Source organism: Mauremys reevesii, linkage group 7, assembly GCF_016161935.1.
Source record: "Mauremys reevesii isolate NIE-2019 linkage group 7, ASM1616193v1, whole genome shotgun sequence".
Taxonomy (NCBI): Eukaryota; Metazoa; Chordata; order Testudines; family Geoemydidae; genus Mauremys; species Mauremys reevesii.
The window spans coordinates 91,911,988-91,938,342 of record NC_052629.1 but is presented as its reverse complement, the minus strand read 5'-3'; the positions used below and the strand labels follow the sequence as shown (position 1 = coordinate 91,938,342).

Below are 26,355 nucleotides of genomic sequence, written 5' to 3'. Positions count from 1 at the left end.
AAAAAAGGCAAGAGTAACAATTTCAAAAGTGCCTCTGGCACTCAGGGCCAGTTCTAGGCACCAGCAAACCAAGCAGGTGCTTGGGGCAACACAATTTCAGGGGCGGCATTCCAGGCACCTTTTTTTTTTGCTTTGCCAGTTGCACTCCTAGAGGTGAGTTGTTTTTTTTTCCGCTTGGGGCAGCAAAAAACCTAGAGCCAGCCCTGCTGCCACTTAGGTTCCTAAGTCACTTACAGAGAAACTTAAACTCTCCTGAAAACTTTACTCTTGATTTTTCTGGGTTGTTAGGTGTCTTGGTTATAGGCTGCACTGCAGTCTCTTTTTGGAGTCTCACCAACATTATTCAGGTGCATTAGAATGGAAGGTCCATACAGTACTCAGAGGATAATCATGTGGGTCTCTCTTTTTACATTTCCTCACTTGTGGAGAATCCACACCATCCAAAACCCAAAGCACACAAAGTACCTAGAAGAGACTCTCCATTAACCAATAGTACTAGAACTGTGCAGAGGCCAGCAGTTTAGCTTTGCAGGGGTTCATGTAGACCTTTTCTTTTGTTTGCACCCTTTGATTTCCACTTGGAGCCAAGTGTTTGAGTCAAGTGTTTGAGTGAACCCAAAATTCAAAGAGAAACTTGACCAATACCCTCTGGTTTCATGTGGGAACCTCTGAGTTGTACTTGGTTCACACTCAAGACCAAAAGTCAGCACACACGTGGCAAGCTAAAGTTGCATCAGAGAGGTAGCTGGGTGCTCATGTTTAATAGGAACAACACTCTCCAAGATCTGGAGTTTAACAAAGATGGTACAAACTTGGCAGAAGTCTCTGGTTGCTTTCCTTCCAAGCAGCTTAACAGTCAGCAAACTCAAAAAAACCAGAAACTAAACAAGACAACTCTTAGCTTTACCCAGAACTTTCATCCTGACTTCTGTTCAGCACAGCTCTCTGTTTATCTCTTCCCCTGGGGAGTAACTTAACTCCTGTAAGGCACTAAAATGATCAGTTACTAAGGTCAATTTACCTAATCAGCTTTCAGCTGGATGTGCTTCCCTGTGCTAATGCTACACTTTGTCTGGGAATTAACCCCTTGAAACCACAGGGTAACTGTCTAGCTTGGCAGGGCTTTCTCTCAGGAACATCATTAAAGTGACAGTTGGAAGGACTGCAGATTCCCTGCCCAGGGGGCACAAAAATCCCACAAGTCCTCTCTCAGGATGCTCAAGACTGTGTCTTGGGCTCACTTCTAGTGTTGCCAATTTTGTTTGGCGGTATTCCTGGAGCTTTGATCACATGACATAATCTTTAATTCGTGGTGATTCCCGGACAATCCTGGAGGGCTGGCAACCCTACTTGAGATTCTCAACAGAGTTTTCAAATGGTTTGTAAATTCTGCATTTCAAAATCTAAAACTGGTCCAAGTCCCCAGTATTGGTCCTGACATTCTGAATGCCAGAGTCCGGACACTGAGGGACACAGGCAATGGGTTATATGGGCCCCTGACCTCCCAACATTCTGGAAAGCAGGCCCAGCCCCACCAATGTTTGAACTGGGTTGCAACCAGAATTTTGCTAAGGCTGGGGGCCAGGTTATCTGCCCGGCCACCCCCTAAATTTGAGTGGCATTGCAACCTGGTACATGGGGATGTCAGATGGTAGAGTAGCTGGGCTAAATTTGAGTGGCATTGTGAGCAGGTGCATGGGTGGCCCTGCCGCCTCTCCATCATCTATGGCTACTTGGGGGTTTTACTCCCCAGGACCTCAAGAATAAGAGCTTGGCCATTTACATCCCTACCGGGGGCTTTGCCCCCTGACCCCCAGCAAAAATTTTACAAACCCAGCACCTATGCCCAGGGCCGTCTCCAGCTTTTTTGCCACACTAAGTGGCAAAGAAAAAAGAAAAAAACGATTGAAGTGTCGCCGAAGAGGAGGAGAGGGAGTGAAGGACCCGCTGCTGAATTGCCACCGAAGACCCGGACGTGCCGCCCCAATGATGGACAGAGTGCTGCCCCTTTCTATTGGCCGCCCCAGGCACCTGCTTCCTTCGCTGGTGCCTGGAGCCGGCGCTGCCTATGCCAAGGGACTCTGTTTTATCCTTCCTGAATCCTGACCTGCAGCAGCTGCTTACATAATTTACCCATCCCAGGATGCACTTCTGAAGCCTGCTATTTATTATTTGTTTTACTATTCAGTTGGCAATCTGTAAATGAAGTTGCAAAACTGAGCTATTAAAAGGGGCATTATGGTGGTCAGCCTTGTGATGTATTACAATAACAGAGAACAGTGTACCCTGGAAATTTGCAAATGTTATTTATTTATTGAATTTATTGTTTTAAAAACAACCATTTAGGACATAAGTGTATTAACCTCTCAAATTCTGCCCCTGAAAAGATTCTCCAGGCTGACTATTATAGGAGATGTTTTGACAACAGAACAGTGCAGCTATCATTAACCTGATAAAAGGGAGCCAGAGTTTGGGATATTGATGGTATGTGTTTCAAGGATCTAGTTACAAAATGGGCTTTTAATCACATTCCCTCCCATGAATTTGTGTTGTAAGAGGCCATCTTTTTAAAGCTTTCTTTTTCTGGGGAGGGGGGGAATAACTTTGGATCTTATGCTTATGAAAAATCAGACATCAATAACCTTGACCAGAGCCAAGCACTGTGAAAACTTCCTTACTTAGCTTAGCCAAGGCAACAGTGAATCTATCATATGCAGAGTGTCACTGTTGCTGGCCTGTTTTCTGGGTTTATGAAGGAATCCCAAAGGACTATATTGAGGTGACCAGACTCATCTTGCTCTTCTGATCTAATCCATATTTGAGCCTACAGTTTCAGAGCTGATCTGCTAGTGTATTAACTCACTGCACTGCCTAAACCCTAAAAGCAACCCAGATAGAAAATTAATAGAAAACACAATTGTGGAAACAAATGATGAACGATTCAAAGATCTAACTTGGGCCTTGTCTTTGTTCAGGAAAAAGTTGTCACTGCTAAATAAAGAGATGGAAATGTATTCTTTGATTAGCATATGATGACAGTGAATGTATCAGATCTGGAAAAAACTGCTCCCACTTCCCCAGAACATACGGTTTCTCAGAATTGTGAAAATCTTGTGAGAAAGTGAGGGCTGTTGGCAGGTCCTCTCAGCGGTCCAGAGAGGCCCAGGCCACTTCCAGCTTTTGAGGCCCCTAACCAGGGGCGGCTCTAGAAATCACGCTGCCCCAAGCAGCGTGGTGCGCTGCGCCGCCCTTCCCTGGTCCTGCGGCGGGTCCCTTCTTCCCGCGGCTCCGGTTGAGCTCCCGGTGCGGCAGGTCGACCGGAGCCCGGGACGAGTGGACCTGCCGCAGGCATGACTGCGGCGGGTGCCGTGGTCCCGCGGCTCCGGTTGACCTGCCGCAGTCATGCCTGCGGGAGGTCCAGCCGAGCCGCGGGATGAGCGCCCCCTCCGCAGTCATGCCTGCGGCAGGTCCACTCGTCCCGGGCTCCGGTCGACCTGCCGCAGCCATGACGGCGGCAGGTCCACTGGACCAGACTCCCGCCCTCCCCGGCGGCAGGGGACGCCCCCTACGTTTTGCCGCCCTAGGCACCAGCTTGTTTTGCTGGTGCCTAGAGCCGCCCCTGCCCCTAACCATAATAAAAATAAAAAATGACGACACATGAAAACAAAATAAGGCACCAAAAAGAGTGAGACATAATTTGAATATTTTTTTATTTAACAAATGTTTTTCTAGCCTTTTTCTGTGCAAATGCACTAATTATTGAGGAAAAATTTAGCTTTTGTGCAATGTCACAGTTGATATTAAGCATGGCAAGCCCATTCAAATGCTCTTGTCCCATAGTTCAACAACGATAGTTCTTTATTTGCTTCAACACGTTGAAGTTGCATTTACCTGAAGTCACTGATTCAGGCAAATTGTCAAAAATACACAATGCAATTGTGATATTAGGAAACACCCCAAAGAGTCCAAGTTTGAGTATTTCTTGAAGCAATTCCTTTGGCTTGCAATCCAATTTAAAGTTTGTGGAATATATTCATTTGAGGAAGATGACCTCGTCACTGAGATCTTTTGAGATTTCTTTGTTGTACTGTTGCTGAAATTGTTCAGCTGCAGAAAGTAGATCTTCGTTACTCAGTCTGCTGAACTGCCAAAGAAACCAAAAAAGGGTACAAATTAGTTGCAGTGTCAATGATGAAAAGGAAGAAGCTCAGCATCGGATTCAGTAGGTAAGTTGCGATTGGTGGAGAAATCAGATGAAATGCCAATATTCTGTGATACTAATTTGGACTCAGTCAGGATCGCATCCCATTGTTCACGAATTTGTTGAATGTCATTGACAAAACTTTCAGTGTTATCCCTCTCAACATCAAGTGTAGCATTGCATGCTTCGATTACCAGATTAGTTTAGTGGATCATTGTAAGTAGCTTCATCCACAAAGATGACATCAGAATGCATTCAAATTTGGACATGTGCTTCTGAATAGACTGAAGTTTAGTTCAAGCCTATGCAGTGAGATTGAGAGATTCAAGCTCATTTAAAGCCTTTCTCACTGAATTCAAATGCTGCGCAACTGGCTGAACACCATCAATTCATGCAGACCACTTATTTTTGGACATCCCATGCAATGAAACAGGAAGATATTGCTTCAGAATTTCCCACCTTTGTGGACTGCTACTGAAGAGATTGTACATTTGCTGAACAGTTCCAAAGTAACTAATTGCTTCCTTGCATGATTCAGCACAGTCAACACCTACACGGTTTAGTGTGTGGTTTCCACAGCTGGAGAAAATACAGTTTGAATTATGCTTAAGAAGAACTGCTTGTCAGGAGCGGCGCCAGGGTTTCTGGTGCCCTAGGCAGAATTTGGGGGGTGGCATTTTGTGCGCTCCCCACGGAGCGCACGGGAGCTTCTGGTTCCACTCCCATCGTGCTGCTGACGAAGGACCCTCCGCTGAAATGCCGCAGGCGACAGCGGCAGTCATTGAGCTGCTCAATTGCCTGCCGCTGTTTTCTGCGGCACGTTGGCAGAAGGTCCTTCTTCGGCGGTGCGACGGAAGCAGAACCGGAAGCTCCCATGCGCCCCGTGGGGAGCGCACAAAATGCCACCCCCCGAATCCTGGCACCCTAGGTGACCGCCTAGGGTTGCCTAATGGAAGTGCCGGCCCTGCTGCTTGTACACCTTTGTACTTCCCAGCAGAGCCATAACAAGGAATTTTTGTGCCCGAGGCAAGGGTCGGCTCCAGGATCTTTGGCGGCAATTTGGTGGTGAGTCCCTGAGTCCCTGTCAGAGGGAAGGACCCGCCGCCGAATTACCACCGAAGAATGAATGTAGCGGTTGCAGCAATTTGGCGGCAGGTCCTTCCCTCTGACAGGGACTCAGGAACCCGCCACCAAATTGCCGCCAAAGAAGCTGCAGTGGTAGAGCTGCCACCAAAGCATCGCCGATCACGGTAGAGCTGTGCCCCTCCACTTTGCGCGCCCGAGGCAAGTACCTCACTCGCCTCGCCCTTGTTATGGCGCTGCTTCCCAGCCATTTTAGATCCCATTCTTATAGGCTTGACCAATGCAGACTTGAAAATTTAACTTAAAACCTTCTAGAATTGCTAGTACTCGAGCAGCAATTTCTTTCCCAGTTTCTTTTGTGAAATTATCAAACAAAATAAACCTTTCTTGAATTGAAAATTTTTAGCTGTCTACAATCTTAACATATCGAATAACCATCGTAGTCTGTTCTTTGTGAGAACAATCTGGAGTGGCATCAACAATGATTGAAAAATACTTGGCATTTCAAAGCTCATTGAGAATTTTTGTTTGTACGAATGACCCACATAGCTCAATAAACTCGTTTTGTATGCATATGGAGAGATAATGGACTTGCATGTGCTTTTGACTCTCTTTCAATTCTCGAACACGTTTAACTTGCTCTGATAAAAGTGGATCATATTTGTTGAAGAGCTCAACTATGCCTAGAAATTTGCCATTTGCACGATTACCAATACGTTGACTGGAACCAGAAAAAGCCAATCCTGGCTCAGAATGAAAAAGGATGACATTCAGGGTGCGCTCAAGAAGTTTTTTCCAGTTATTAGTTTCTGTAGCAAGTTCAGTCAAAAGTAAATTCTCAACTGAACTTTTAGCTGATGCTGCCCTACTGGCTGATTTCCATGCAACATAGTTTTCTTTGTGTGACGTTGAACTCTCATGTGATGGTATTCGGTCTTTCAACTTCCTCCAACCTCTGTTGATGCTCCATCCTGATTGATGGAAACAAGTGGGGGCGAAGGACCTCCATGACTTTAAGACTAAGCTAGATAAGAGATGATATGATAGGATACATAGCAAATAGTTTAATTTAATTAACACACACTGGTAAACAACAAATCATATGTATGTTATTCTTTACCTTTTTTTTCCAGAGGGATGGCTGGAGAGTCTTGCGCGTGCTGCTCGGGCTTCAGCTGCCATATTTGGGGGGGGGGGGAGGGATTTTCCTCCAGGGTAGATTGGCCTGCCTGAGTTTTTTTTTTCCCTCGAAGCATGGGGGGGGGGGGGTGCTATAAATGGATGGGAGATCGGCTAATGTGGCCTGCATCTTGCAGGAGGTCAGACTAGATGATCATATTGGTCCCTTCTGATCTATGATTCTATGATTCTATGATTCTATGATCAGAGAGAACTGATGCATTTGCAGCACTTTGGTTCAAAATGAAGCAGGGTGCACAGTACAGAGATTGTTTTTCCATACTCTAGCATAACCAGTCTCTTGGGCAGGTCTCACCATTTGGAAGAGTTTTTGTCAGCAGATGAGTAGGGAAAGCATGGTTATCAGCATCTCACGGAATGTTACTTGGAATTTCAAAACAACTAATTTGAAGGAAAGACTGCATTTGGGCAGCATTGCTCTTGTCAATAATTCTAGTGTCAGTCACAGTCAAACCTGTAGTACTCATGAATTGCTCTTGCTGCTAAGATCTACATCTTCCTATTGCTGTTGAATTTCTTGATCGTACAGAGGATCTTCTGCTGCATCTGTTACTGTTGGCAAATATCCTTCTTGACTACTGTCCTCATGTTCAGGTATTGGCATTGAAATATCACCTGTTGCAGTTCTGGAGTTTTCATTATCTGTAGCATTGTTTGTTGGGTAAGGTGTGTTTTCCAGTGGCTTGAGAAATGAAGTTATTGGCTTTGAACTCTTAGCTGCTGCTTCACTCAGTTGTTTTTGCCATCTCTTGTTTGCACCACTTTCAAATCTCCTCTTCATAGTGATCTATCTGGTCAATATGTAGCCTATCCACACTTGAAATATTCTGCTGTAAATAAGTAGCTTATATACACTTGAAATCTTCTACTGTAACATGTACGTGAATGCTGAATGGTACACAAATGTTGAAAAGACTTAAAATGAAGGAATACTAATTAAGAACACTGACTGTTTCATTTTGACATGTTATTATCCTTATCACTGAATCAAAACTCAAGCATGCAAGGTATAATATAACAGGCTGAGCTGAAGACAAAGGGATGACATATATATAGTAAACACAGCCATGGATACAGAGAGAGGGATAATGTCCAAAAATGTCAAATGTGTGTCCTCATGAAACTCACTGTACAAGATTGTCCTCACAAATTTTCATCTTGATTCTGGGCCTATAGACTACGAAAGCCTATGATGATGGCCAGGCTACCAAGCTAGGGCTCAATCAACCAACCAGTCACCTCTTTTAGCTACCATATGAAGATAATAACGAGGAATTCTCACACATAAATAATTCCTTAGTCAACTAGACGTAAAACTATAAAGATACTAAAATGTAACAATTCTCTACCTTTCAATACGCACTTGATCCAGCACCAGTCACTGGTAGTGGTTTGTTTATATAATCAGCTAATCTGAGAGGACACATTCATCACAGTCTAATCTTGTGCCATCAGAACCGATATATTTTTATTAATATCATGATCATTTTTAACTCTTCAATATGACAAAATTTATATCAGTTAACAAAAAAATATATGTCTCTTACCAAATCACATCTCTTATTTGCTTAAATTTGCAGCTCTAAGCTGAGAGTGTGTGTCACATTTTGATCCAATAGGGATGCGCATAAAAACAAGTTGAGAAACTTATCAAATGCCAAAAAATTAACAAGTATCTAAATTTGAGGCCGCCTTTGAGCTTGAGGCCCAGGCCATATGGCCCTCCTGCCTCCTCAATTGGCCCTGGCTGTTGGTCTGAAGAGAGGGCTGAGAGTCAGGAACTCACAAGTTCCAATCCTAATTCTACACGTCAACTCACCCTATGGCCTTGGACAGAACACTTTGCCTCTCTGAGCATCACGTCTCTTCATCTGCCATACGGGAATAATGGAGAGACAAGGTGGGTGAGTGAATATCTTTTATTGGACCCACTTCTGTTGGTGAGAGAGACAAGCTTTTGAATAATGGCAAAATGGAGTTTACTTACCACACCCTGCAGCCCAATACCCAGCAAAGTATTATCTTACAGAGTAGGTGCATATGTCAGTACTATTAGTTATTTATTTTTTGTATTATCATAGCACCTAAAAGGCCTCATCATGGACCCCATTGGGCTAGGCATAGTGGAGCCTTTTTTCTAAATTATCAAATCAGCAGAACACAGTCCTGCTGGTTTGGCTCCTCTGACATTTCCCCTTGTTTCCAGAAGACCAAATGACAAAATTTACAGCCTTAGTGTTGGTTAAAAAAAAGCTACTGATTGAAATAGTAGCAGGGTGTAAGGCAACAATCTGAGGCAGGCTGGCTCAGTGGCTCTAGATTCTATCAGGGTTGCACCATGCTTAGATTACTAGTCTCTGATCAGGATTTTAATCTTTAGAATGCTCTCCCAGTGAACCATGGCTTCTGAGGTGCCTTTTAAGGCTCACTTATATTTTGGTTGTGTTAGGCCTTGCTGGTTTCTAGGCTCCCTCCTTCGGTATCACATTGGTATATTTGGTAGTCCCTTTTTTGCCTTGTTTTTGTGTTAATTTTGCTGAAATCCACAAGTTTAGCCCTTGTGCCACAGTTTTCTGTTGTGATCAATGTTGTATTTGAGAGGGCTGCAAATATTTTTATTTGAATGAGTTGTACTGGTTTTATTGTATAGTGTTTAAATGCTATCTAACAGGTACGCTATAAAGGAAAATGGTGCGTGTAGACACATTTTAGGCTAAGCAAAACAAGTGAGAAGTCTAGATTAGGCTCCAGAGACTGTTAGGAAAGTCTATAGAGCAATTTAGGACTAATAAGCTATCAGACACCTCACCAAGCCAGATACCCTGTCCTCACACATTACACTCTGCAAAGGATCACTATATACACACCTCAGCACAAAGTAAATATCATGTAAACCAACAGAATAAGAGAAAGTCAACAGCACAGTAAGGGTATGGCTACACTTGCAGCTGTACAGCGCTGCCATGGGAGTGCTCCCGCATCAGCGCTCTGCAGTGCGAGCTCTCTCCCAGCGCTGCAGATACTCCACCTCCCCAGGGATTAGCTTACAGTGCTGGAAGCCGTGCTCCCATCACTGGGGCACTGTTTACACTGGCGCTTTACAGTGCTGTAACTTGCTGCGCTCAGGGGAGTGTTTTTTCACACCCCTGTGTGAGAAAGTTGCAGCGCTGTAAAGTGCCAGTGTAGCCAAGGCCTAAGCAATTTGACTCCACTTTCTGAGGAGGGCTTTGTGCTTCATGCTTTTGCTGTGGTGTTGAACCATAAGGCGACAACAGTGTGCTTAGTCTTAACCTAGACTGTAACTTTGTCAGATACCAAACAGCTGCCCTAGAGTTTTTCATGCTACTCAGATCAGCTGGGAAAATCAAGTGTTTCTGGGTTCAGGATCAGAGACAACAAAGAAAGAAACAGGGATTAAATTCCAAAGAGCTCCTGAATTTTATCCTATTTTGCATATCAAATTAGAAGAGAGCAGGGAATATGAATTGACTCTGGAGTGGGCATTTTAAATTACTCTTATTTCTTCAGTGTTTAGAGATGAGTTTGGTCTCAACACCCAATGTGCATTTCTGAATTTATAATAACTAAGGCGTCAAGATCTCAGCACTCTAGACTGAGTGTAACCTTCCACACAGCCTGTTCCCATTATATGTGGAGTTCAAGCAAAAGTGTGGGTAAGAGAACTATTGTTTTATAGCATCATTAGAAACATCAGCATTATTATTAATGCAGCACTTAATTTGAAATGTCATTTAAAACTTGCTTTGGGTGGAAGCAGCAACCTATAGGAAAGCGATGACACTGTCATATACAGTATATACATGCAACGAAAACTATCAGGCAGGAGTCACCAGATGGCACTATTACACAGTCTCAAGAATTCTCTCAGCATGTGAACAGTGTTGAATTTTTGATTAAATGCTGCATTGTTGTTTATTTTGTTATGTATATTCTTTCAGGAGGGCTGTGGCAAGCAGCAACAGAGTTTGTTCTCTGAGTTAATATCTTAAACTAGTCAATTTCTTGGGGCAGAAATTAGCTCAGGGAACCAGGTACTGGTGTTTGGGATGAGATTCTGGAAAGAGGGGAATGACTGCCTGCTGTTTGTGATCACATCTCTTCAATAACTGTTGAATATAGTGTAAATAAAACAAGTTACACTAACAAAATACCCAGGCTCTGCATCACTGATTTCTTTTCCAATGGGAAACAAAACTGAAAGGCTCCAAAGTCTACCACCACTTGGCTGAGGAGCAACAATATACAGAAAACTCTGCAAGGTCTGGAATTCCAAAAAGTACAGGAACAGGAGTACATTGTGCACCTGATTAAAGTGAATAAAAAACCATGTAATCACATGACAGCAAGACAGAAGAAGAGCTCTCTGTAAGCTCAAAAGCTTGGCTCTCTCTTCAACAGAGGCTGATCCAATAAAAGATATTACCTCACCTGCATTCCCTCTCCAATATCCTGGGACCGATATGGCTACAACACTGCATGACAGCAAAGTAGTAAGAGACAAAAACCAAAAGTTAAATAACAGTATTGTGAAAAAAAGTCTTGGGAATCACTGACATGGAAGTGGAGGGATTATTATTATATCAGAGGCTTGGCGCTGCAGTTTAAGTCTGTTACAGTCTGGCCTCCTTGAGGAAGGTTTATAGGGCACTTAGTGGCCAGGTTTATGGCCTCCCACTCTCATAAGGCCAAGATCCCTGGGTAGAAACTCCTCAAATCCTGTTGATCTCTCTGTATTATTATGGCAGTAGTGACTAGAAGCCCCACAGTCATTGATCAGAACCCTATTGCTAGGTGCTGTACAAACACATAAAAATATGGTCCCTGCCCTAATTTGGTACAGGCAAAGCATATGCTATGGTGATAGGTACTTTGGAAATGCAGATAGGTTGGAAACACAACTTATCTTTCTAACATCTGCAGAACTTCTGCACAGTGTAAAATTGGGGGTCTGGAAAACACAATGTAAACCAATGTAACTTAGGTGTGAAACACATTCACGTGAAAATGCTCCTCTGTGCCACACTGTCCTACACAGTCCAAATAGGCTGTTTACGTACTCTCCAGGGGCCCATTTGAGCACAAATGTGATCAGTTCTGAGGGTGTCTATGTTCAGGACACCATGCTCTCCAAAGTGCTCAGCATGCCTTCTACAGAATGCTATTGTCCCCCTCTTCCACAGCTGATCCATATGGCAGTAGATGGTGTTACATGTATTTCCCAGCATGATATCCAGAAGTGGGGCTCACTGTGAGAAATAACACAAGGTGCTAAGCCATGCTGATCTGAGGGAATGATGCAGTGCAAGTAGGAACAACACTTTTCTTCGTGCCTTTTCATAGATTTCACCCTTTTCCAAGGGTTTTCCTACAGGAGGAATCATTATAATTAATAGTTTATCATTAGTATCTAAAATTAACATTTATTTGCTGCCTTGTGTCTAAGAAATATGCCCTTTGAGGTGCTTGGAAAATACCTTATGCAATATAGAACATGTGTAATACTGCTCTGGACATGGTGTTGGGTAACTTTATGACCTAGTGTAGGTTGTAGTCATACCTTAAAACGTTTTCCATCTGAGATTGTAAATGCCTTGGGCAGGGAACATGGCCAAAACGTTCAAACGCAAGTGCCCAGAATTAACCTCCCAAATCCACAATTAGGTATCTAAATAAAAGTGGCCTGATTTTTAGACGTGCTGAGCTCCCACTGACTTCAATGGGAGCTGCTGGATGTTGACCGTAAAGTACTAAATTGTGACTCCTGTTTTTGAAAAATGTAGCTGTCTTGTGCAGTGCAAACTAGACTGCCAACACTTCAATAAGTGATTTAAAACACAACCACAAAGTTTCTATATTACCTGAATTCTGGGTTCTGCACGTTTTTTTAAACGCAGAACATTTTCGTTTAGACCAAAGTAAAATCCCCGGTGGGATTTACTGATAATTTTCTCTCGTATACTGATGTTAACCTTTAGTGCTAGACGCAGGACCCATTTTCTTCCACTAGATGGTGCGTTTACAAAGAAAACTTACCTTGTCTCCTCGCTAGGTATTATCAGAACAAATCTGTGGTTCAGCTGTGCTTCAAATATTCTCTCTCTCTCTCTCTCTCTCTCTCTCTCTCTCCTGTGTGTGTAAAGTTTGCACATGTGGTCCCCCCCATTTTATTTTGTTTTGATCACAAGGTGCAGAGCTGGTCATCCACCTCATGCAGTCTGAATCAGACTAAATATATGCCTAAGGGAACAATTGCCAAAGAAACTTGATATAAAAATGAAACTTTGGTTACATCAAAACACACAGAAAGGAGAACCACCCTCACAGTACACACGTATACACAAAAATGATTGTGAACACAGCTCAGAATAATGGTGATTTGTTTTTGTGTTAACGCCAAAGGGTTAAAATCTCACACCTATCTGGGGAATCTTCGTGGGGTAGAGCCACCCAGTTCAATAAGCAAACACTTTAGGATTGAAGTGTGGATTTTTGCAGTAATAAACAGCTCATATTGCCTTGAGTACCAGTGCTCAGCCACTAACTGGGTTTTACAAGATCAGTGCATTAACAGAACGTTTGTAAATTGCTTTTCCATTCCTAGTTTTTCAAACTTACTAAGTTCTTAATAAATTATTTCAAATCAACTTTCTAGTACAAATCATGAAGTCCTGTCATTGTTTTTTGTTTTCAGAAAAATACTATGAGCAGAACAATTCCAGCACCACACCCCTGTTATCATTTAGGTAACCCTCCCTGTCTGATATTTTTAAGTGGATAAAAAAATAGTCACCATATCCGCGTTAATTCCCGCAACCCCATGACCGCACAAAACCCTCTCCAACAAATGAGCATTGTTAAAGGCTCCTGCTCACTATGTTTTAAGCAGCAAAATCAGCCCCCCACCCAAACCTGACAAACAACTGTAAGTAGGTAATCAAGAACCACAGCTATAGGAATAGGCACATATACTGCAAAACCAATGAGGTTCGCTAGCAACCAGGCAACAAACAAGGTTAAGAACGTGAAAGAAAAGCAGGCTAGGTAGGTATAAGTGGTAAATGTCTCAGCCAGTTTGTATGGAACTGCTTTCTCTTAAAAGTATTGTGCTGATGATGTCCAGTAGCTCCTTGCTATACACGTTCTCCTGATGGGGGACAGCGAGTAGGCTAATGCCCAATGATACCTGATCCGAAACCATCCTTTCGGCTTTGACACAAAGAGCCCCTAGCAGGACACTTGACTGCCACCAGGCGAGCAGCTAAATGCCCCCATCTTTGTCATTAAATACATCAATCAAAAATAAGTGGAAAGGGCAACCGACAAGGTATTTAGGCAACAATGAGCTTTTTCTCTCTGGGCTGTTGTCAGGTAGTCTAGCCTTCCTTTAATACAAGTAGATACGATCTAAATTGTCCTGGGCTGAGGACTTCGCTCAGTGGTGCTGAACACAGAAAGAGTTCTCTTTCCTAAGCAGCCTCTGCCATGCCCCTGACTGACAGGGATGCTGCTGCTGCTGCTGCTGGGAGAGGCTTTCTCTCAGTGATCATTTGTTAATACTGACTCGGAAATCGGGGGGATGGGGGTGTAGGGAAGTGAGATAGAAAAATTAAGAAGTGGGGAGGCAGAAAAAGGGGAGGAGCATTTGGGCTGGTGGCAAACACATACAACCGGCCGGTATGTTCACCCCACAGAGCAAAACTGGAAAACTATCCCCACATACAACTTCAGATCCCCCTTCCCTCCCTGACAGGGCACAAACCACCCATCAACGAGGGAAGAGTGAGGGGGGAGGGGGAAGAAAGCTTGGAAAACCCTAAACACTGAGCTGGTGAAGAGAAAAGAGAAGGAAAAACGGATCATCCTAGAGAAAGATGAAAGCAACGCAGATCGGGGTAGCCTAGCACACTAAAGCGTCAAGAGGTTTGCACACCTTTGGGGGTTTCTGCACATCTTCACAAGCATATTTACTGCAGTGTCTCATAAGGAAATTAACCTGTTACACTCGTTCTAGTTGGGACTGTCATTCAGTAGAGTCTATGCTCCTTCCCCTGATCCTTGACTTAAGGAAGGACTGCAGAAACCCACCTTCCGCTTGGGAGAATCGGTGGCGCTTCTTTACAAGCAGGTGGTCTGTTTGCGCTTTCTTATTCCCTTCTCCCCCCTCACCCCCCACCTCCCGACTGGACAACTCCCTCCTTTGGAGAACACGCCCAAGTAGCTGAAGAAGAGAGAGAGAGAGAGAAAAAAAAGAAGAGATAGATAGTAACATTGAACCTGAGGGGAGATCCAGAGCTGCTGCGTGCAGAGAGCGATCACTGCAGCCTATACGTTCCCAGCACTAAAGTATTACGTGTGACAGGCATACAAATCCGGAATAAAAAGAAAAAAAGAGAGAGAGAGACAGACAGACACAGGGTGGGTGAGTGAGAGAGAGAGAGAGACCCAGCTGAGGGATATGGTGTTTGTCTCTTGGGATTTACAAACACACACTGCCTGTTCAGATCACAAGAGGGTTTGTCTATTTTGTCTGCACTACCTTGACCCGGAGCTGCACTGTCTGAGGCAACGAGAAATTAACCAGCACGAATAGCATTAGAGGCATCATTTTGCATGGTGATCTGAAAATCAGCAAACAAGGAATATGAACAGGAAAACAAGGCGTTGGATTTTCCATATCTTTCTGAGCCTAGGGATTGTATATATCAAAATTGGGTAAGTAACTTTAAAAAAACCCGCAAACGATTTCTCTCTGCCTATCCTGTCCAGACCTGTTAATATTTAACTGGGAAAGTTTGGAAGAATGTTGTTATTTTTTTTAACAAGACAGAGCAGAAATGCTATTGCCTTTAACTGAATTCTTGGTGTAGAGCCGGGGAATGGGAAAGTCATTGGTGAAGTGCCGGAAGCATGACTGGAATGGCAATGTGCTGGGGTTATTTTTATGCTCTTTCTGTACCTACCGTATCCCCTGAAATCAAACCAAACTCTGCTTTCACATGCATGGCGAGTATCGCTTCAATGGGATTTGAAAGGACATTTGTCAGCCGTTCAGGAGAGCGAGCACAGCCAGAGAGGCCGCCGGTTCCCTACCCCTTCCTCCCCTGGGACCTCCGGGGAAACCATCTCCTCTCTTCCCAGGTGCAAACTACTTGGACTGTTGCTGAGGGGGATAAGGACCCGCTCCTGGCTCCTGAGCGCGCAACAGCGATCTCGCAGGGCAGCCCTGGGTCACCCTGTCATTAGCTGCCGGACTGGTCAAAGTGGGCGCTTTTCTTTATTAAAAGCAATGGGAAATTAAATACACGCCAGCGCTCCGGCTATCCAGAGCCAAACCCTCTCCTCTCACCTGGAGATCAGCAGCATCTTTAGCATTACCCCTCACCCAAATCGGAGGCGTTATTCTGCCAGGGCAGGGAGTGGGCTGCAGCCCTGGATCAGAGGGGAGGGGCCGCTTTATTTTTCCCAACTGCACTAATTTAATAGCTTAATCGAACAATGACGATGATCATAGCAATGAAAACCCCAGCCCTCGGAGTGTGTGTGTGCTTGTTCTGGGCGCTGGAGTTGCATGCGCTCTGATTTATGAATCAGGAAGTTGGGTCACGTTTTGGCAAAAGCCCACGCGCTCTTTATCGCTCTTTTAATTATAGACAGAAAAAAAAAGTGATGGGGGGGGGAAGGGCGAGGCTCTGATGTCCGTGAAATTGACCCAATCTTTCCTTTAAACGTCATTATTCTATTATTATCCCCAGGTTCCGCAAGGGACGGGCTGGGGAGGGCAACAAGCCCAGCAAAAAGTTGGGTTGGTCTTGGCCAGGGGCTGGTGGAGTCAAATGATGTTTTTGTTTTGCTGGAGTATGTGCCACAACCTACCCGTGGCATTAGCCAACAGCCGGGGAAGGGTTTTAAACGCACGGTGCCACGTGAATACCTGAGCAGGGTTACAGAGGATGGGGCTTTCGCTGTCCTTTGCTGGGGTTCAGCCCCTTTATCTCCTTCACACCAATCTATAGCCTGACACAAAGCGGCCTGAAAAGCGCTTGCTCCGGGGAAAGGTTACTAAGTAGCGTCACAACGCGAATGTGAAGATCCTAGGTTGAAAGCGCTTTCAAGGCAGAGCACATGCTTTGAAGTGAGAAGATGCCTCCCTCTGAAAGCGCCTAAGAACGCTGCCGCCTCAGGAATCGATTGGCTCTGAAAGCTGCTGTGCTAATTTTATTTGTTCTGAGTCTTTCCCCTTCTTCTCTCATTCCAGGGGTTTTTCCTCTGTGGTGGCTCTGGGGGCCAGCATCATCTGTAACAAGATCCCGGGTTTAGCTCCTAGACAGAGGGCAATCTGTCAGAGCAGACCCGATGCTATCATAGTGATCGGAGAAGGGTCTCAAATGGGAATCAACGAATGTCAATTTCAATTCCGAAATGGACGCTGGAATTGCTCTGCCTTGGGGGAAAGGACGGTCTTTGGAAAAGAGCTGAAAGTGGGTATGTTACCTCTTTACTGGTTATTGCAAGGTTTGGACCTGAAGTCCACCAAAAGGTTAGCAAAAAGGGTTTGGTACACATCAAAATGTCACAGAATCATACATGCTAGGGCTGGGAAAGACCTGCCAGGACATCCACTCTGTGCCAGCCAGTGCATTCCCTTTAGTGTATTTTCACCTGCCCCTTTCTCTAGGATTACCAAAATAGATATCTGCATTTTCTCCATAGGATATGGAAAGTGAAACCCTCTCAAATACTCTAAGAAAGCAAATAAAAAGCCATCTTCCTCTAAATATTCCACCGTCCTATACTTGCAAAGCCTCTGCCCTCTGCCTTTTTTCATGCATGTACAACACACAACAAGACTTGGAGATTTGGATCTGGTTAGGGGTTTTGTTGGGAGACAGGGTATTGAAGGGAGGCTAAGTTCTGGACTCTACACACAGAAAGCTCATGAGCCATTCTCTGTAGATATCAGCCCCAAAGGGTGGACTATTACAGGGTCAGTGCCTTATGTGAGAGTCCCACTATTTAGACCAGGAAGCTCATGAAAACTAACTGTTTATTTGGTGAGAGATTGGCCCCTTCGAAAACAGAATCAGAAAACACACACCTGCCAGTTTAGAATTCAACCCAGCCCAAACCTTAGGTGCAGTTAATATCTGGGCATTCAAGGCTGAACCACATCCACAGTCAAAGGGGTTCTAATCTGAATTTCCAATGTGGGGTCATCTCTCTCGATCATACATGCTGGGGGTTTTTGTACTGACATTTTAAAATTGCACTCAAATAGCAGCAATAACAATACAAATTTAGATGCGAGGAAATTTCGAATGAAGGGGGAAACACTCTCCTCAGACCTATGTATTGCAGCACTTATGGCACCTGAGGGCTTCTTTATGTTTGTTGATCATGCCATACTTGGGAACAATGAGAAGAGTTAAGGATAAAATTTCAGCCTAAAGGGCCATAGTCACTTTTCAATTCACAATTAAAAATGGTCACTGATACCGATATGAGTCCCATGTCTGACAGTGGAGTCCACAGTTCTGGGGTTCTATGCCTTGGACTGTGACAGTGCCCAGGGACCCAACAAGTTTAGATTCAAAGATCTATTGGAAGAGGGAACACTGTCATAATAGAGAGCTAAGGTATTCTATGGGGCTTGGGAAGCAAGATGTAGCATTGGCAAGGCAAGGAGCCAAGAGTGCCAGGGGCACTTTTACACCAGGAGTACTGGGCTCTTTGATTTTTTGTGCAGAGTCTTTGGTTCGTTGAGAAGCCCTTTGGTTGGATTGGATTCAGGCCCCAGTTTGTCTTAATCCACTCAGGGCAGGTGGATCAGGGCAGGATACAACCTAACTATAATACCAGTACGGCATTCCTTGTGCACCCAAGATGCCCATCAAAGTCATTGGGATTGGTACACCAAGAATGCAGCATTGGCACCTATATATCTGAAGTTCCTCACTTAGGCAGGTTTAAGTAAATGTTTTAGTATTACTTGAACGTATGTGTGTGTGATTTCCAATGCCCATGTTTTTATGCAAGAACAAAACCAGGGAAAATTCTTAGGCCAATGGGTTCTCAACACCTCTGAAAATCAGGCACTATGTCTCAGATTGGTCACCCAAAGACTGAGGCATACAACATTAGTGCATACTTCTCAAAAGGTGTCTGTTACACTGGAAGACTATAACTGCTTCTATAAAGTTGGCTCATTCCAGCCACTGATTTATGCAGGCATGTGTCTGACTGACCTCAATGATAGTTCTGCTTAGAAGGCTGGTAGGATTAGACCTCTCTAATCTAACAGTTACATATATATTTGTAAAAAGAAAATGTATGTGCCCAAGAGCAACAAATATGCAGAGTTATTGTGGTATGTTGTGTAAACACTGTCAGTGTTTTTCAACATTGATTTAGCTGGTAGGCTATATTTAGGTACTTTTAAAGAAAGTCGATATTAAAGGAAGTGGATTTGATCCATCTTTGAAGTGTTACCTCATATCTAATTACCCATTATAATGCTTATATAGATAGGTGTATTCAAACAGATCAGGCCAATCTCATCCCTGGCATAGCTCCATTGACTTCAGAACTTATACCAGGATTGAACATGGATCATAATGAACAAAACTCACTTAAAATGCATAAGCAACAATGTTCAGATTTAAACAATGTTTACACTTGCATTTCAAACTATACTATATCCATCTTGCTTGCAAGGTACATAAGAAAGACAATCAATCCCATGCAAAAAAGCAGCTTTTTTGGAGCTCAGGAGTACATCCCTGGGATCCTTTAATGGCACGTCTGATTTCAGTGTAAACTGTTATGGCTGAGTTAACTCGCTGAAAAATAGTGGGTCTATTGAATGCCACTAAATATTAATAACATTAGTGTAACCATTTGTGTTCCACAGATTGTCTTCTTGATCTTCTCTGTTTCCTGTCTGTATCAGCATGTGTGGAAACCCTTGCACATTTGATTCAGACAATATCATTTTATAAGAAGATGGAAAAAAACCATTCAGTTCCTAGGCTTCTCTAAGCTGCTCAGTTTTACATTCCCCTTTATCAACTGTTCTTTCCATCTCCCTAAGCCCTGTAAAGAACCAGTATGAACTACAATTCACAATCATCTAAGCTAATATTTCACTGTGTTAAGAAGGGCAAATCCTATACCTAGTAAAGACAAAGGCCAGACTTAATGCCCACAACTAAGATAAGATAAAAGAGAAACTCTCACATTTGTTATCATAAATACTGGGAATGGGGACAGGAATGATACATGCAATATGAAATGTTAAACCTAAAATATCTCCTATATGGTAACCAATGCACTAATAACAATGCAATTTAATATTAATTTAAAAATATTTTTCATTGTATATTTTTCTATATGAGTAGTAGCTGTAGCTCTCTACTTTCTGATTCCTTTCACATGATTACTCTGGATTGCCATTAGACTGCTGTAAGTGTAAAAGGTACTAAAATATTAGTTAATGTGTGAACACTGATGATGTTTCTCAGTATGGCTGAATCTTTAAAATTGTTATCTTGGAAGTTGGCAGGATACCACTGGTGCCACAGCTGCAATTTGCAATAAAATCATTTGACCGCATGACATCATTCTGCTTTCTCTATTAGATGACTGCCATGTGACTTTAAAGTGGCACTGTGGTGCCTGTGCTAAGATTAGGATGCAAATTCAAAATGACTGTAATGGAACTTGTTGAAATACCACTGCATCATTAAATGATTACAACATGGGCATATATGTGTACTAATACTATACTAAGTACCCCAAAAGAAATTCTTTCAGTTTGTGAGGATTCAGCCATACAACTCCTATGCTAACTGGAGTTGTGTGTGTAAATCTAAGATGATAGGTTACCTTAACAACTGCATATTCATGTTGACTGTTCTATACATAGTACCTATCTTAAAAAAGGGAAACAAAGAAGACCTAGGGAACAATAGACCTAGTCACCCTAACTTCAATATCTGGAAAGATACTGGAACAAATTATCGAACAATCAATTACTGTGCATCTAGAGGATAACAGGGTGATAGCCAACATGGATTTGTCAAGAACAAATAATAACAAGCCAACCTAAGTTCCTTCTTTGACAGGGTTACTGGCCTAACTAATGCAGGGAAGCAGTGATATATCTTGATTTTAATAGGGCCTTTGACATAGTATCACACAACATTTTCATAAGAAAATTAGGGAAATGTGGTCTAGATGACAATACTATAAGGTGGGTGAACAACTGGTTGAAAGACCATACTCAAAGAGTAGTCATCAATGGTTACTATTCAATATTTTCATAAATGACTGGAATAATGGGGTGGAGAGCATGCTTATAACATTTGTGGATGACACCATGCAGAGAGGAATTGCAAGCACTTTGGAGGAAAGGATTAGAATTCAAAATAACCTTGACAAATTGGTCTGAAATCAACAAGATGAACTTCAGTAAAGACAAGTGCAAAGTACTGTACTTAGGAAGGAAAAATTAAATGCACCAATACAAAATGTGTATGACTGGCTAGTCAGTAGTACTGCTGAGAAGGATCTGGAGATTATAGTGGATCATAAATTGAACGAGAGTCAACAATGTGATGCAGTGGTGAAAAAGGCTACTATCATGCTGGGGTGTATTAAGAGGAGTAAAACATGGGAGGTAATTGTTCCACTCTACTCAGCGCTGGTAAGGTTTGAATGGATTATTATGTTTGGTTTTGGGTACCATGCTTTAAGAAAGATGTGGACAAATTGGAAACAGTCCAGAGGAGAGCAACAAAAGTAATACAAGGTTTAGAAAACCTTACCTATAAGGAAAGCTTAAAAAAAACTGGATCTGTCTAATCTTGAGAAAAGAAGAGGGAGAGGGGACCTCGTGAAGTCTTCAAATATATTAAGGGCTATTATAGAGGATGTAATCAACTGTCCTCCCCGTGCATAGGTGGGACAAGAAATAATAGTCTTAAACTGCAGCAAGGGAGATTTAGGTTAGAGATTAGGTAAAACTTCCCAACTACCAATACTGTTAAGTATTGGAATGGGCTATCAAGGGAAGTTGTGGAATCCCCATTACTGGAGGTTTTTAAGAACAAAATAGACAAACACCTGTCAGGCATGGTCTAGGTATATTTGATCCTGCTTCAGTGCATGGGGATAGAGTAGATGACCTTTTGGGGCCCCCTCCAGCCCTACCTTTCTATGACATCAGATACAGTTTTATCATCAATCTGAATCCTGGGATATCATTGTTTTATTATTTTTGTCTTTACCTGGTAGTCTGAATTCTGGTATTGTGCAAGTGTAACCACACCGATACAAGTTTAATTTTCTTTCTTTTGTTGATTCTGGACTGTGACTCAGGAGAGCTGGGTTCTAATCCTAACTCTGCCATTGATCTGCTGGGTAACACTGGGAAAGTCATGTCCCCTTCTCTCTGATTCACTTTACCCAACTATAAAATAGGGATAAAGATTTTGACCTCCTTTGTTAAGATCATTGAGATCTATGAATGAAAAGCACCACAGAAGAGCTAGGTATTATTTGTAAACGTTTTTTTTTGGGCAGTCACATATAACTTTGTTAATCTGTCTTTAAAGATAGTTTGGGATGAAGGATTATAGCTAGTGACCACTTAAATTTATTCACTATCAACATGGCATATTCCTGTTCAGGTACTAGGTTCCCAAATATATTCACAGTGAGTCTCCATCCCATTTACTGCATAAATTTCATTCCTAGTGTTTACAGTATAGTTTGTCCTTCAAGAGCAAGACTTTACTGACATTTGAATATGGATATCTGGTCATAACAATTGGTAATAATAATGTCAATAACAGTGCAGATGATGTGGTGATGCAATTATGAGTGTTTTTTAAATTAACAAATGCATAATGGTGTCCACACTTCAGCATTTTGGAACTTTCCATCACCAAAGCCATAAAGTCTTCAGAGTAAGACAGTCCAAGGGTTCTGCTCACATCTATTCAAATGAAGTGTCAGAAAGGATCCAAAGGCCTGACGATGCAGATGAGTCTTTTGCAACAACATGAAGCTCAAATTTGGGCTCTCATGGAACACAGAAAGAGCAAATTCAACCATGAGGGGTTTCCACTGAATACTCAGCAGACCAACCCAGACGGTGTAATACCAGGCACAAAGAAAGGGTGAACCTGCTAATTGTCATAGCTACGACAGGACATGAACAGAGTGTTAATCTCTTAAATAACTGAGTCCTGACTCCTAGTTCCTGTGGAGATTAACTGCACCCAGAATAAGATAGTATCAAGCTGATGTGATGATGCAAGAACACAAGGAAAAAGATGTTTCTGTTTCTGATGACCTTAATGACGCTATGATACAGTTGTGTCTTTGCAATGTGACAAGACAAGTTGAAAGCAAATTCAATGGAAGTCTATGGAAACCTGGCAAAACTAAAACCAACTTCAGTGCAGGTCTTTAAAGATCCTGTAACAGACATTAAACAGGAAGAACTTCAACGCATAACTATTAAGCCCCTATGACTCTGACCTAACAACATGACACAGCAAAACTAAAAGCGATTTCAAGGCAGGTCTGTGGAGACTCCCCTCACTGAGACATTGCCTGTGAAAAACATTGAACACAACCTTTGGAGAGAGGACATGATGATCCTATTACACAAAAAACACACGAGACACTATTGCCATGCATGTGCCTGAGACTCAGATTGTCAACTTTAAACAAAAGGATTTCACTGCAGATTTGAATATTAAAAAACCTAAAAATAATGAAGACATTGTACATTACACAACAAAAGCAAGAATATCCTGAGTGACACATGTGCCACAATATTGTTAAATTAACTCATTGTGTCCATAACTTCCATCATGATGGACAATCCTCTTGGCCTTGCCTATGCTAGCAAAAATGGAACCTGGGATTGACTGCTAGTGCAGCACCACCGAAGGCAGCAATAGTGCAGCTTCAGTAGGCAGGGATGATTAGAAGAGACTGATAAATAGCTGAGTGCTGCTTACGCTACAGCTGACAACATTGCTACCACTGGCAGAGCTCAATGAATAAGGGCTCATTTTGGGGAATGTATGTACAGTCTCAGAGTGTGTGTGTGGGTCGGGGGGACGGGGGCTCACCATAATGTGCAAAGTTACTTTCCACAGACCTTTATCCTGCTCATACTACTCATGCGAGTAGTGCAACAGAAGTCAAAGGGACTACGCTTGTGAGTGACGTGAACAGAATATGGCCCATGTGCATTACAATAGGCCAAATTCAGCACTGATTTGCACTTTGTGCAATACTTTTAACTTCAGGGAGAATCTCAGTTAGAGAAGTTAAGTGATCTGTGCAGGTTCATAAAGGGGACAAGGTGTTAGGAGTTATTAGCTCCCACTTACTTACATACTTAGACAAATAGACCATGCTTGTCTTCCAGCAACATCCTTAACTCTTGTTCACTGAGTGATTTACATTCCACATAGTCTCATGATAGTAATGGGAGAGAAACTTCTTGGAGTGGTCTGAGTAAAGGTGGAGTCTTCCATTCTCACACATCCCCATGATTGACAAATATTCTGAAGGCCAAATTACGCCCTTTGTAATACCAGTGTAACCCTCTTATCTTCCATGGGTTTGCAGTGTAACTAGCTAGCCTTGTAATTGAAATTTAGAAAACAATTGTTTTTCAGATGCATAAAAGTGAAAAGAATTCTGGTCATTTTCCCATACCTGAGGTAGCAGGAGAAAAACGTAGTAACACTTATTTTGCCACTAATGTGCATAGATCTGACTTGCGGTAAGCACACATCTGTTCAGTAAAAGGTTATCTTTACTCACCTTTCAAATTAGAAATGTATTTTCAATTATATCATTTCATCAGAATTATTTTTTCTATCATGTCTTTGGATCAACATTTTTTGGTATTCAATTCCAGGGTAATTTCATGGGACAGGTTTTAAATTTTTTGATTTTTTGAATTACAGAGAGCAAATATCAGGCCTAAGAGATCACTCTAAAATGATTTGCAGAAGGAAAGTAGGTTAAAATTAAACTAGTTTCTATAGTCAGAGTGAAGATATTTGCTCTGGAAACAAACAGGCAAGGCTGCCATCTTAGCAAAAGGCTTCTGTTTGGTATTGTTCCATTAATACAATACAGACCTTATTTTTTCCAAATGCAACCAGTGATTGATTACAGATTGACAAATACTATATATTTTGAACCACTGGTGCTCATGAGCCCCCAAGATAAACTGAAAGGGCCAAATACAGGTCCCAGTGAAATTAATGGGAATTTTACCATTTTCCTCTGTAAGGTGAGGACTTGCATTTATGTGCTGGATTTTCATCTCCTGCCACTATATTTTAGCATATGCATAGTATTTGCATATGCAGTAATGCAGGCTTAGTTATTCACAGGCAAAAAACTGCTCTTTCAAAAACAGAGGCGAGGCTGAAAATCTGGCACAATATATCTAAAACCTAGCATGTTGCTTTATGCCAAAGAGTCAATCTTTCTAGGCTGTGACTGTCACAGTAAGATAAAAACATTGCCCCAAGGTCACATTAGTTGGAATTCACATCAGAAGGCTCTCATACCTGCCTTCAAATGTATCTTGTGAGTACATGTTTTAGAGAAACAAAAAGATTACATTACATTAGAACGTAGAGTAACTAAATGCCTATTGCAGGGTCACTATATAGGTTTTTCTGAAAGAAAATATAACTACATAAAACACACTTTGACATAGTGTCATATAAGAAGTGAAGATATATAAAAGGGATGACCCATATCTTCTGAAATCCAGAATGATGGGTCTGATTTTACAATATTTGTGCCTTGAGTAACTACTTTATATGCTTAAAATAGAATTCACTTATGAAATGGAATATATCTGTTTGTATCCCATTTCAGAATTTCACATTATTAATCTGTGTTAATGAATCATAATAAAATCTAGACTGATAAATGGGCATGACTAAAGCCTCTGAAGATGGGAAATATTTCCTGCTTACTTTTTAAAATACAATTCACCCTATTTCTTTAAATTGGTTAGCTAAGAATTTTTAACATAGCATCCTCAACTTCATTTCAAGTTAGTAGAAGAGTTGGGAGCTCTCAGCACCCAGGTTTGGGCCCTTAAATGGAAAAATGGTCATACTTTAATTTTTAAAGCTGCCTTTTAAAATTAATTACATATGCTGTTTTAAGAATCAAGCCCATACACGCGCTCTCTCTCTCTCAAAAAGGCAGACCGAGATAAGTAGTCAGAGGATGAGTTCTGCTCTCCATTTTACTAGCTATGAATTATGATCTCTATAGAGATGTGAAGTAATGTTAGTCATGGCACATAATTGGCAAGGTACACTGTATTTTCCATCTTTCTATTTTCACAATCAACATATATTTCAGTTCATGTCACTGCAGATAACTCCCTCCCTGACCCCTTGGCTTTAAATAGCAGAAAATACAACGTATGTTTTCCAGTGAGATAAATACAAATTTGTCTTTTTTATTTCCCAGATTAGTCAATTTATGGTTGAGCTGATATGGGGGGACCAAACTTTTTAAAAACATACTTAGAATCTTAGAACTGAGCTGCTCAACACCATCAGCTCTCAATGACTTCTTTGGGAGTGGAGGGCACTCAGCACCTTGCAGTATTAGATCCCGATTTCCTATGAATGCCAAACACACCCTGATTATTACTGCACTGATAGACAGACATTTTATAAAAGGGTTTAATTTACATTAATTAAAAATGAAGAATTCTGTTTTAAAGAAGAACAGAAATGTTTGGGGAGGGGGAAAAAAGTGGCAATCCCAAATCAGTAACAGAA

The 26,355-nt window shown here is 42.1% G+C and overlaps 1 protein-coding gene across 1 annotated transcript in view; it reads left to right on the top strand.

Annotated features, from left to right (window-relative positions):
• Positions 1 to 14,900: 14,900 nt before the first annotated feature.
• Positions 14,901 to 26,355, top strand: part of WNT7A (Wnt family member 7A) — a 52,514-nt gene continuing 41,059 nt past the window's right edge. The window contains exons 1-2 of the mRNA XM_039480924.1: positions 14,901 to 15,217; positions 16,761 to 16,987. Coding sequence (XP_039336858.1) covers positions 15,147 to 15,217; positions 16,761 to 16,987 — 298 coding nt within the window. The 5' untranslated portion in view covers positions 14,901 to 15,146. The remainder of the gene's footprint in view (positions 15,218 to 16,760; positions 16,988 to 26,355) is intronic.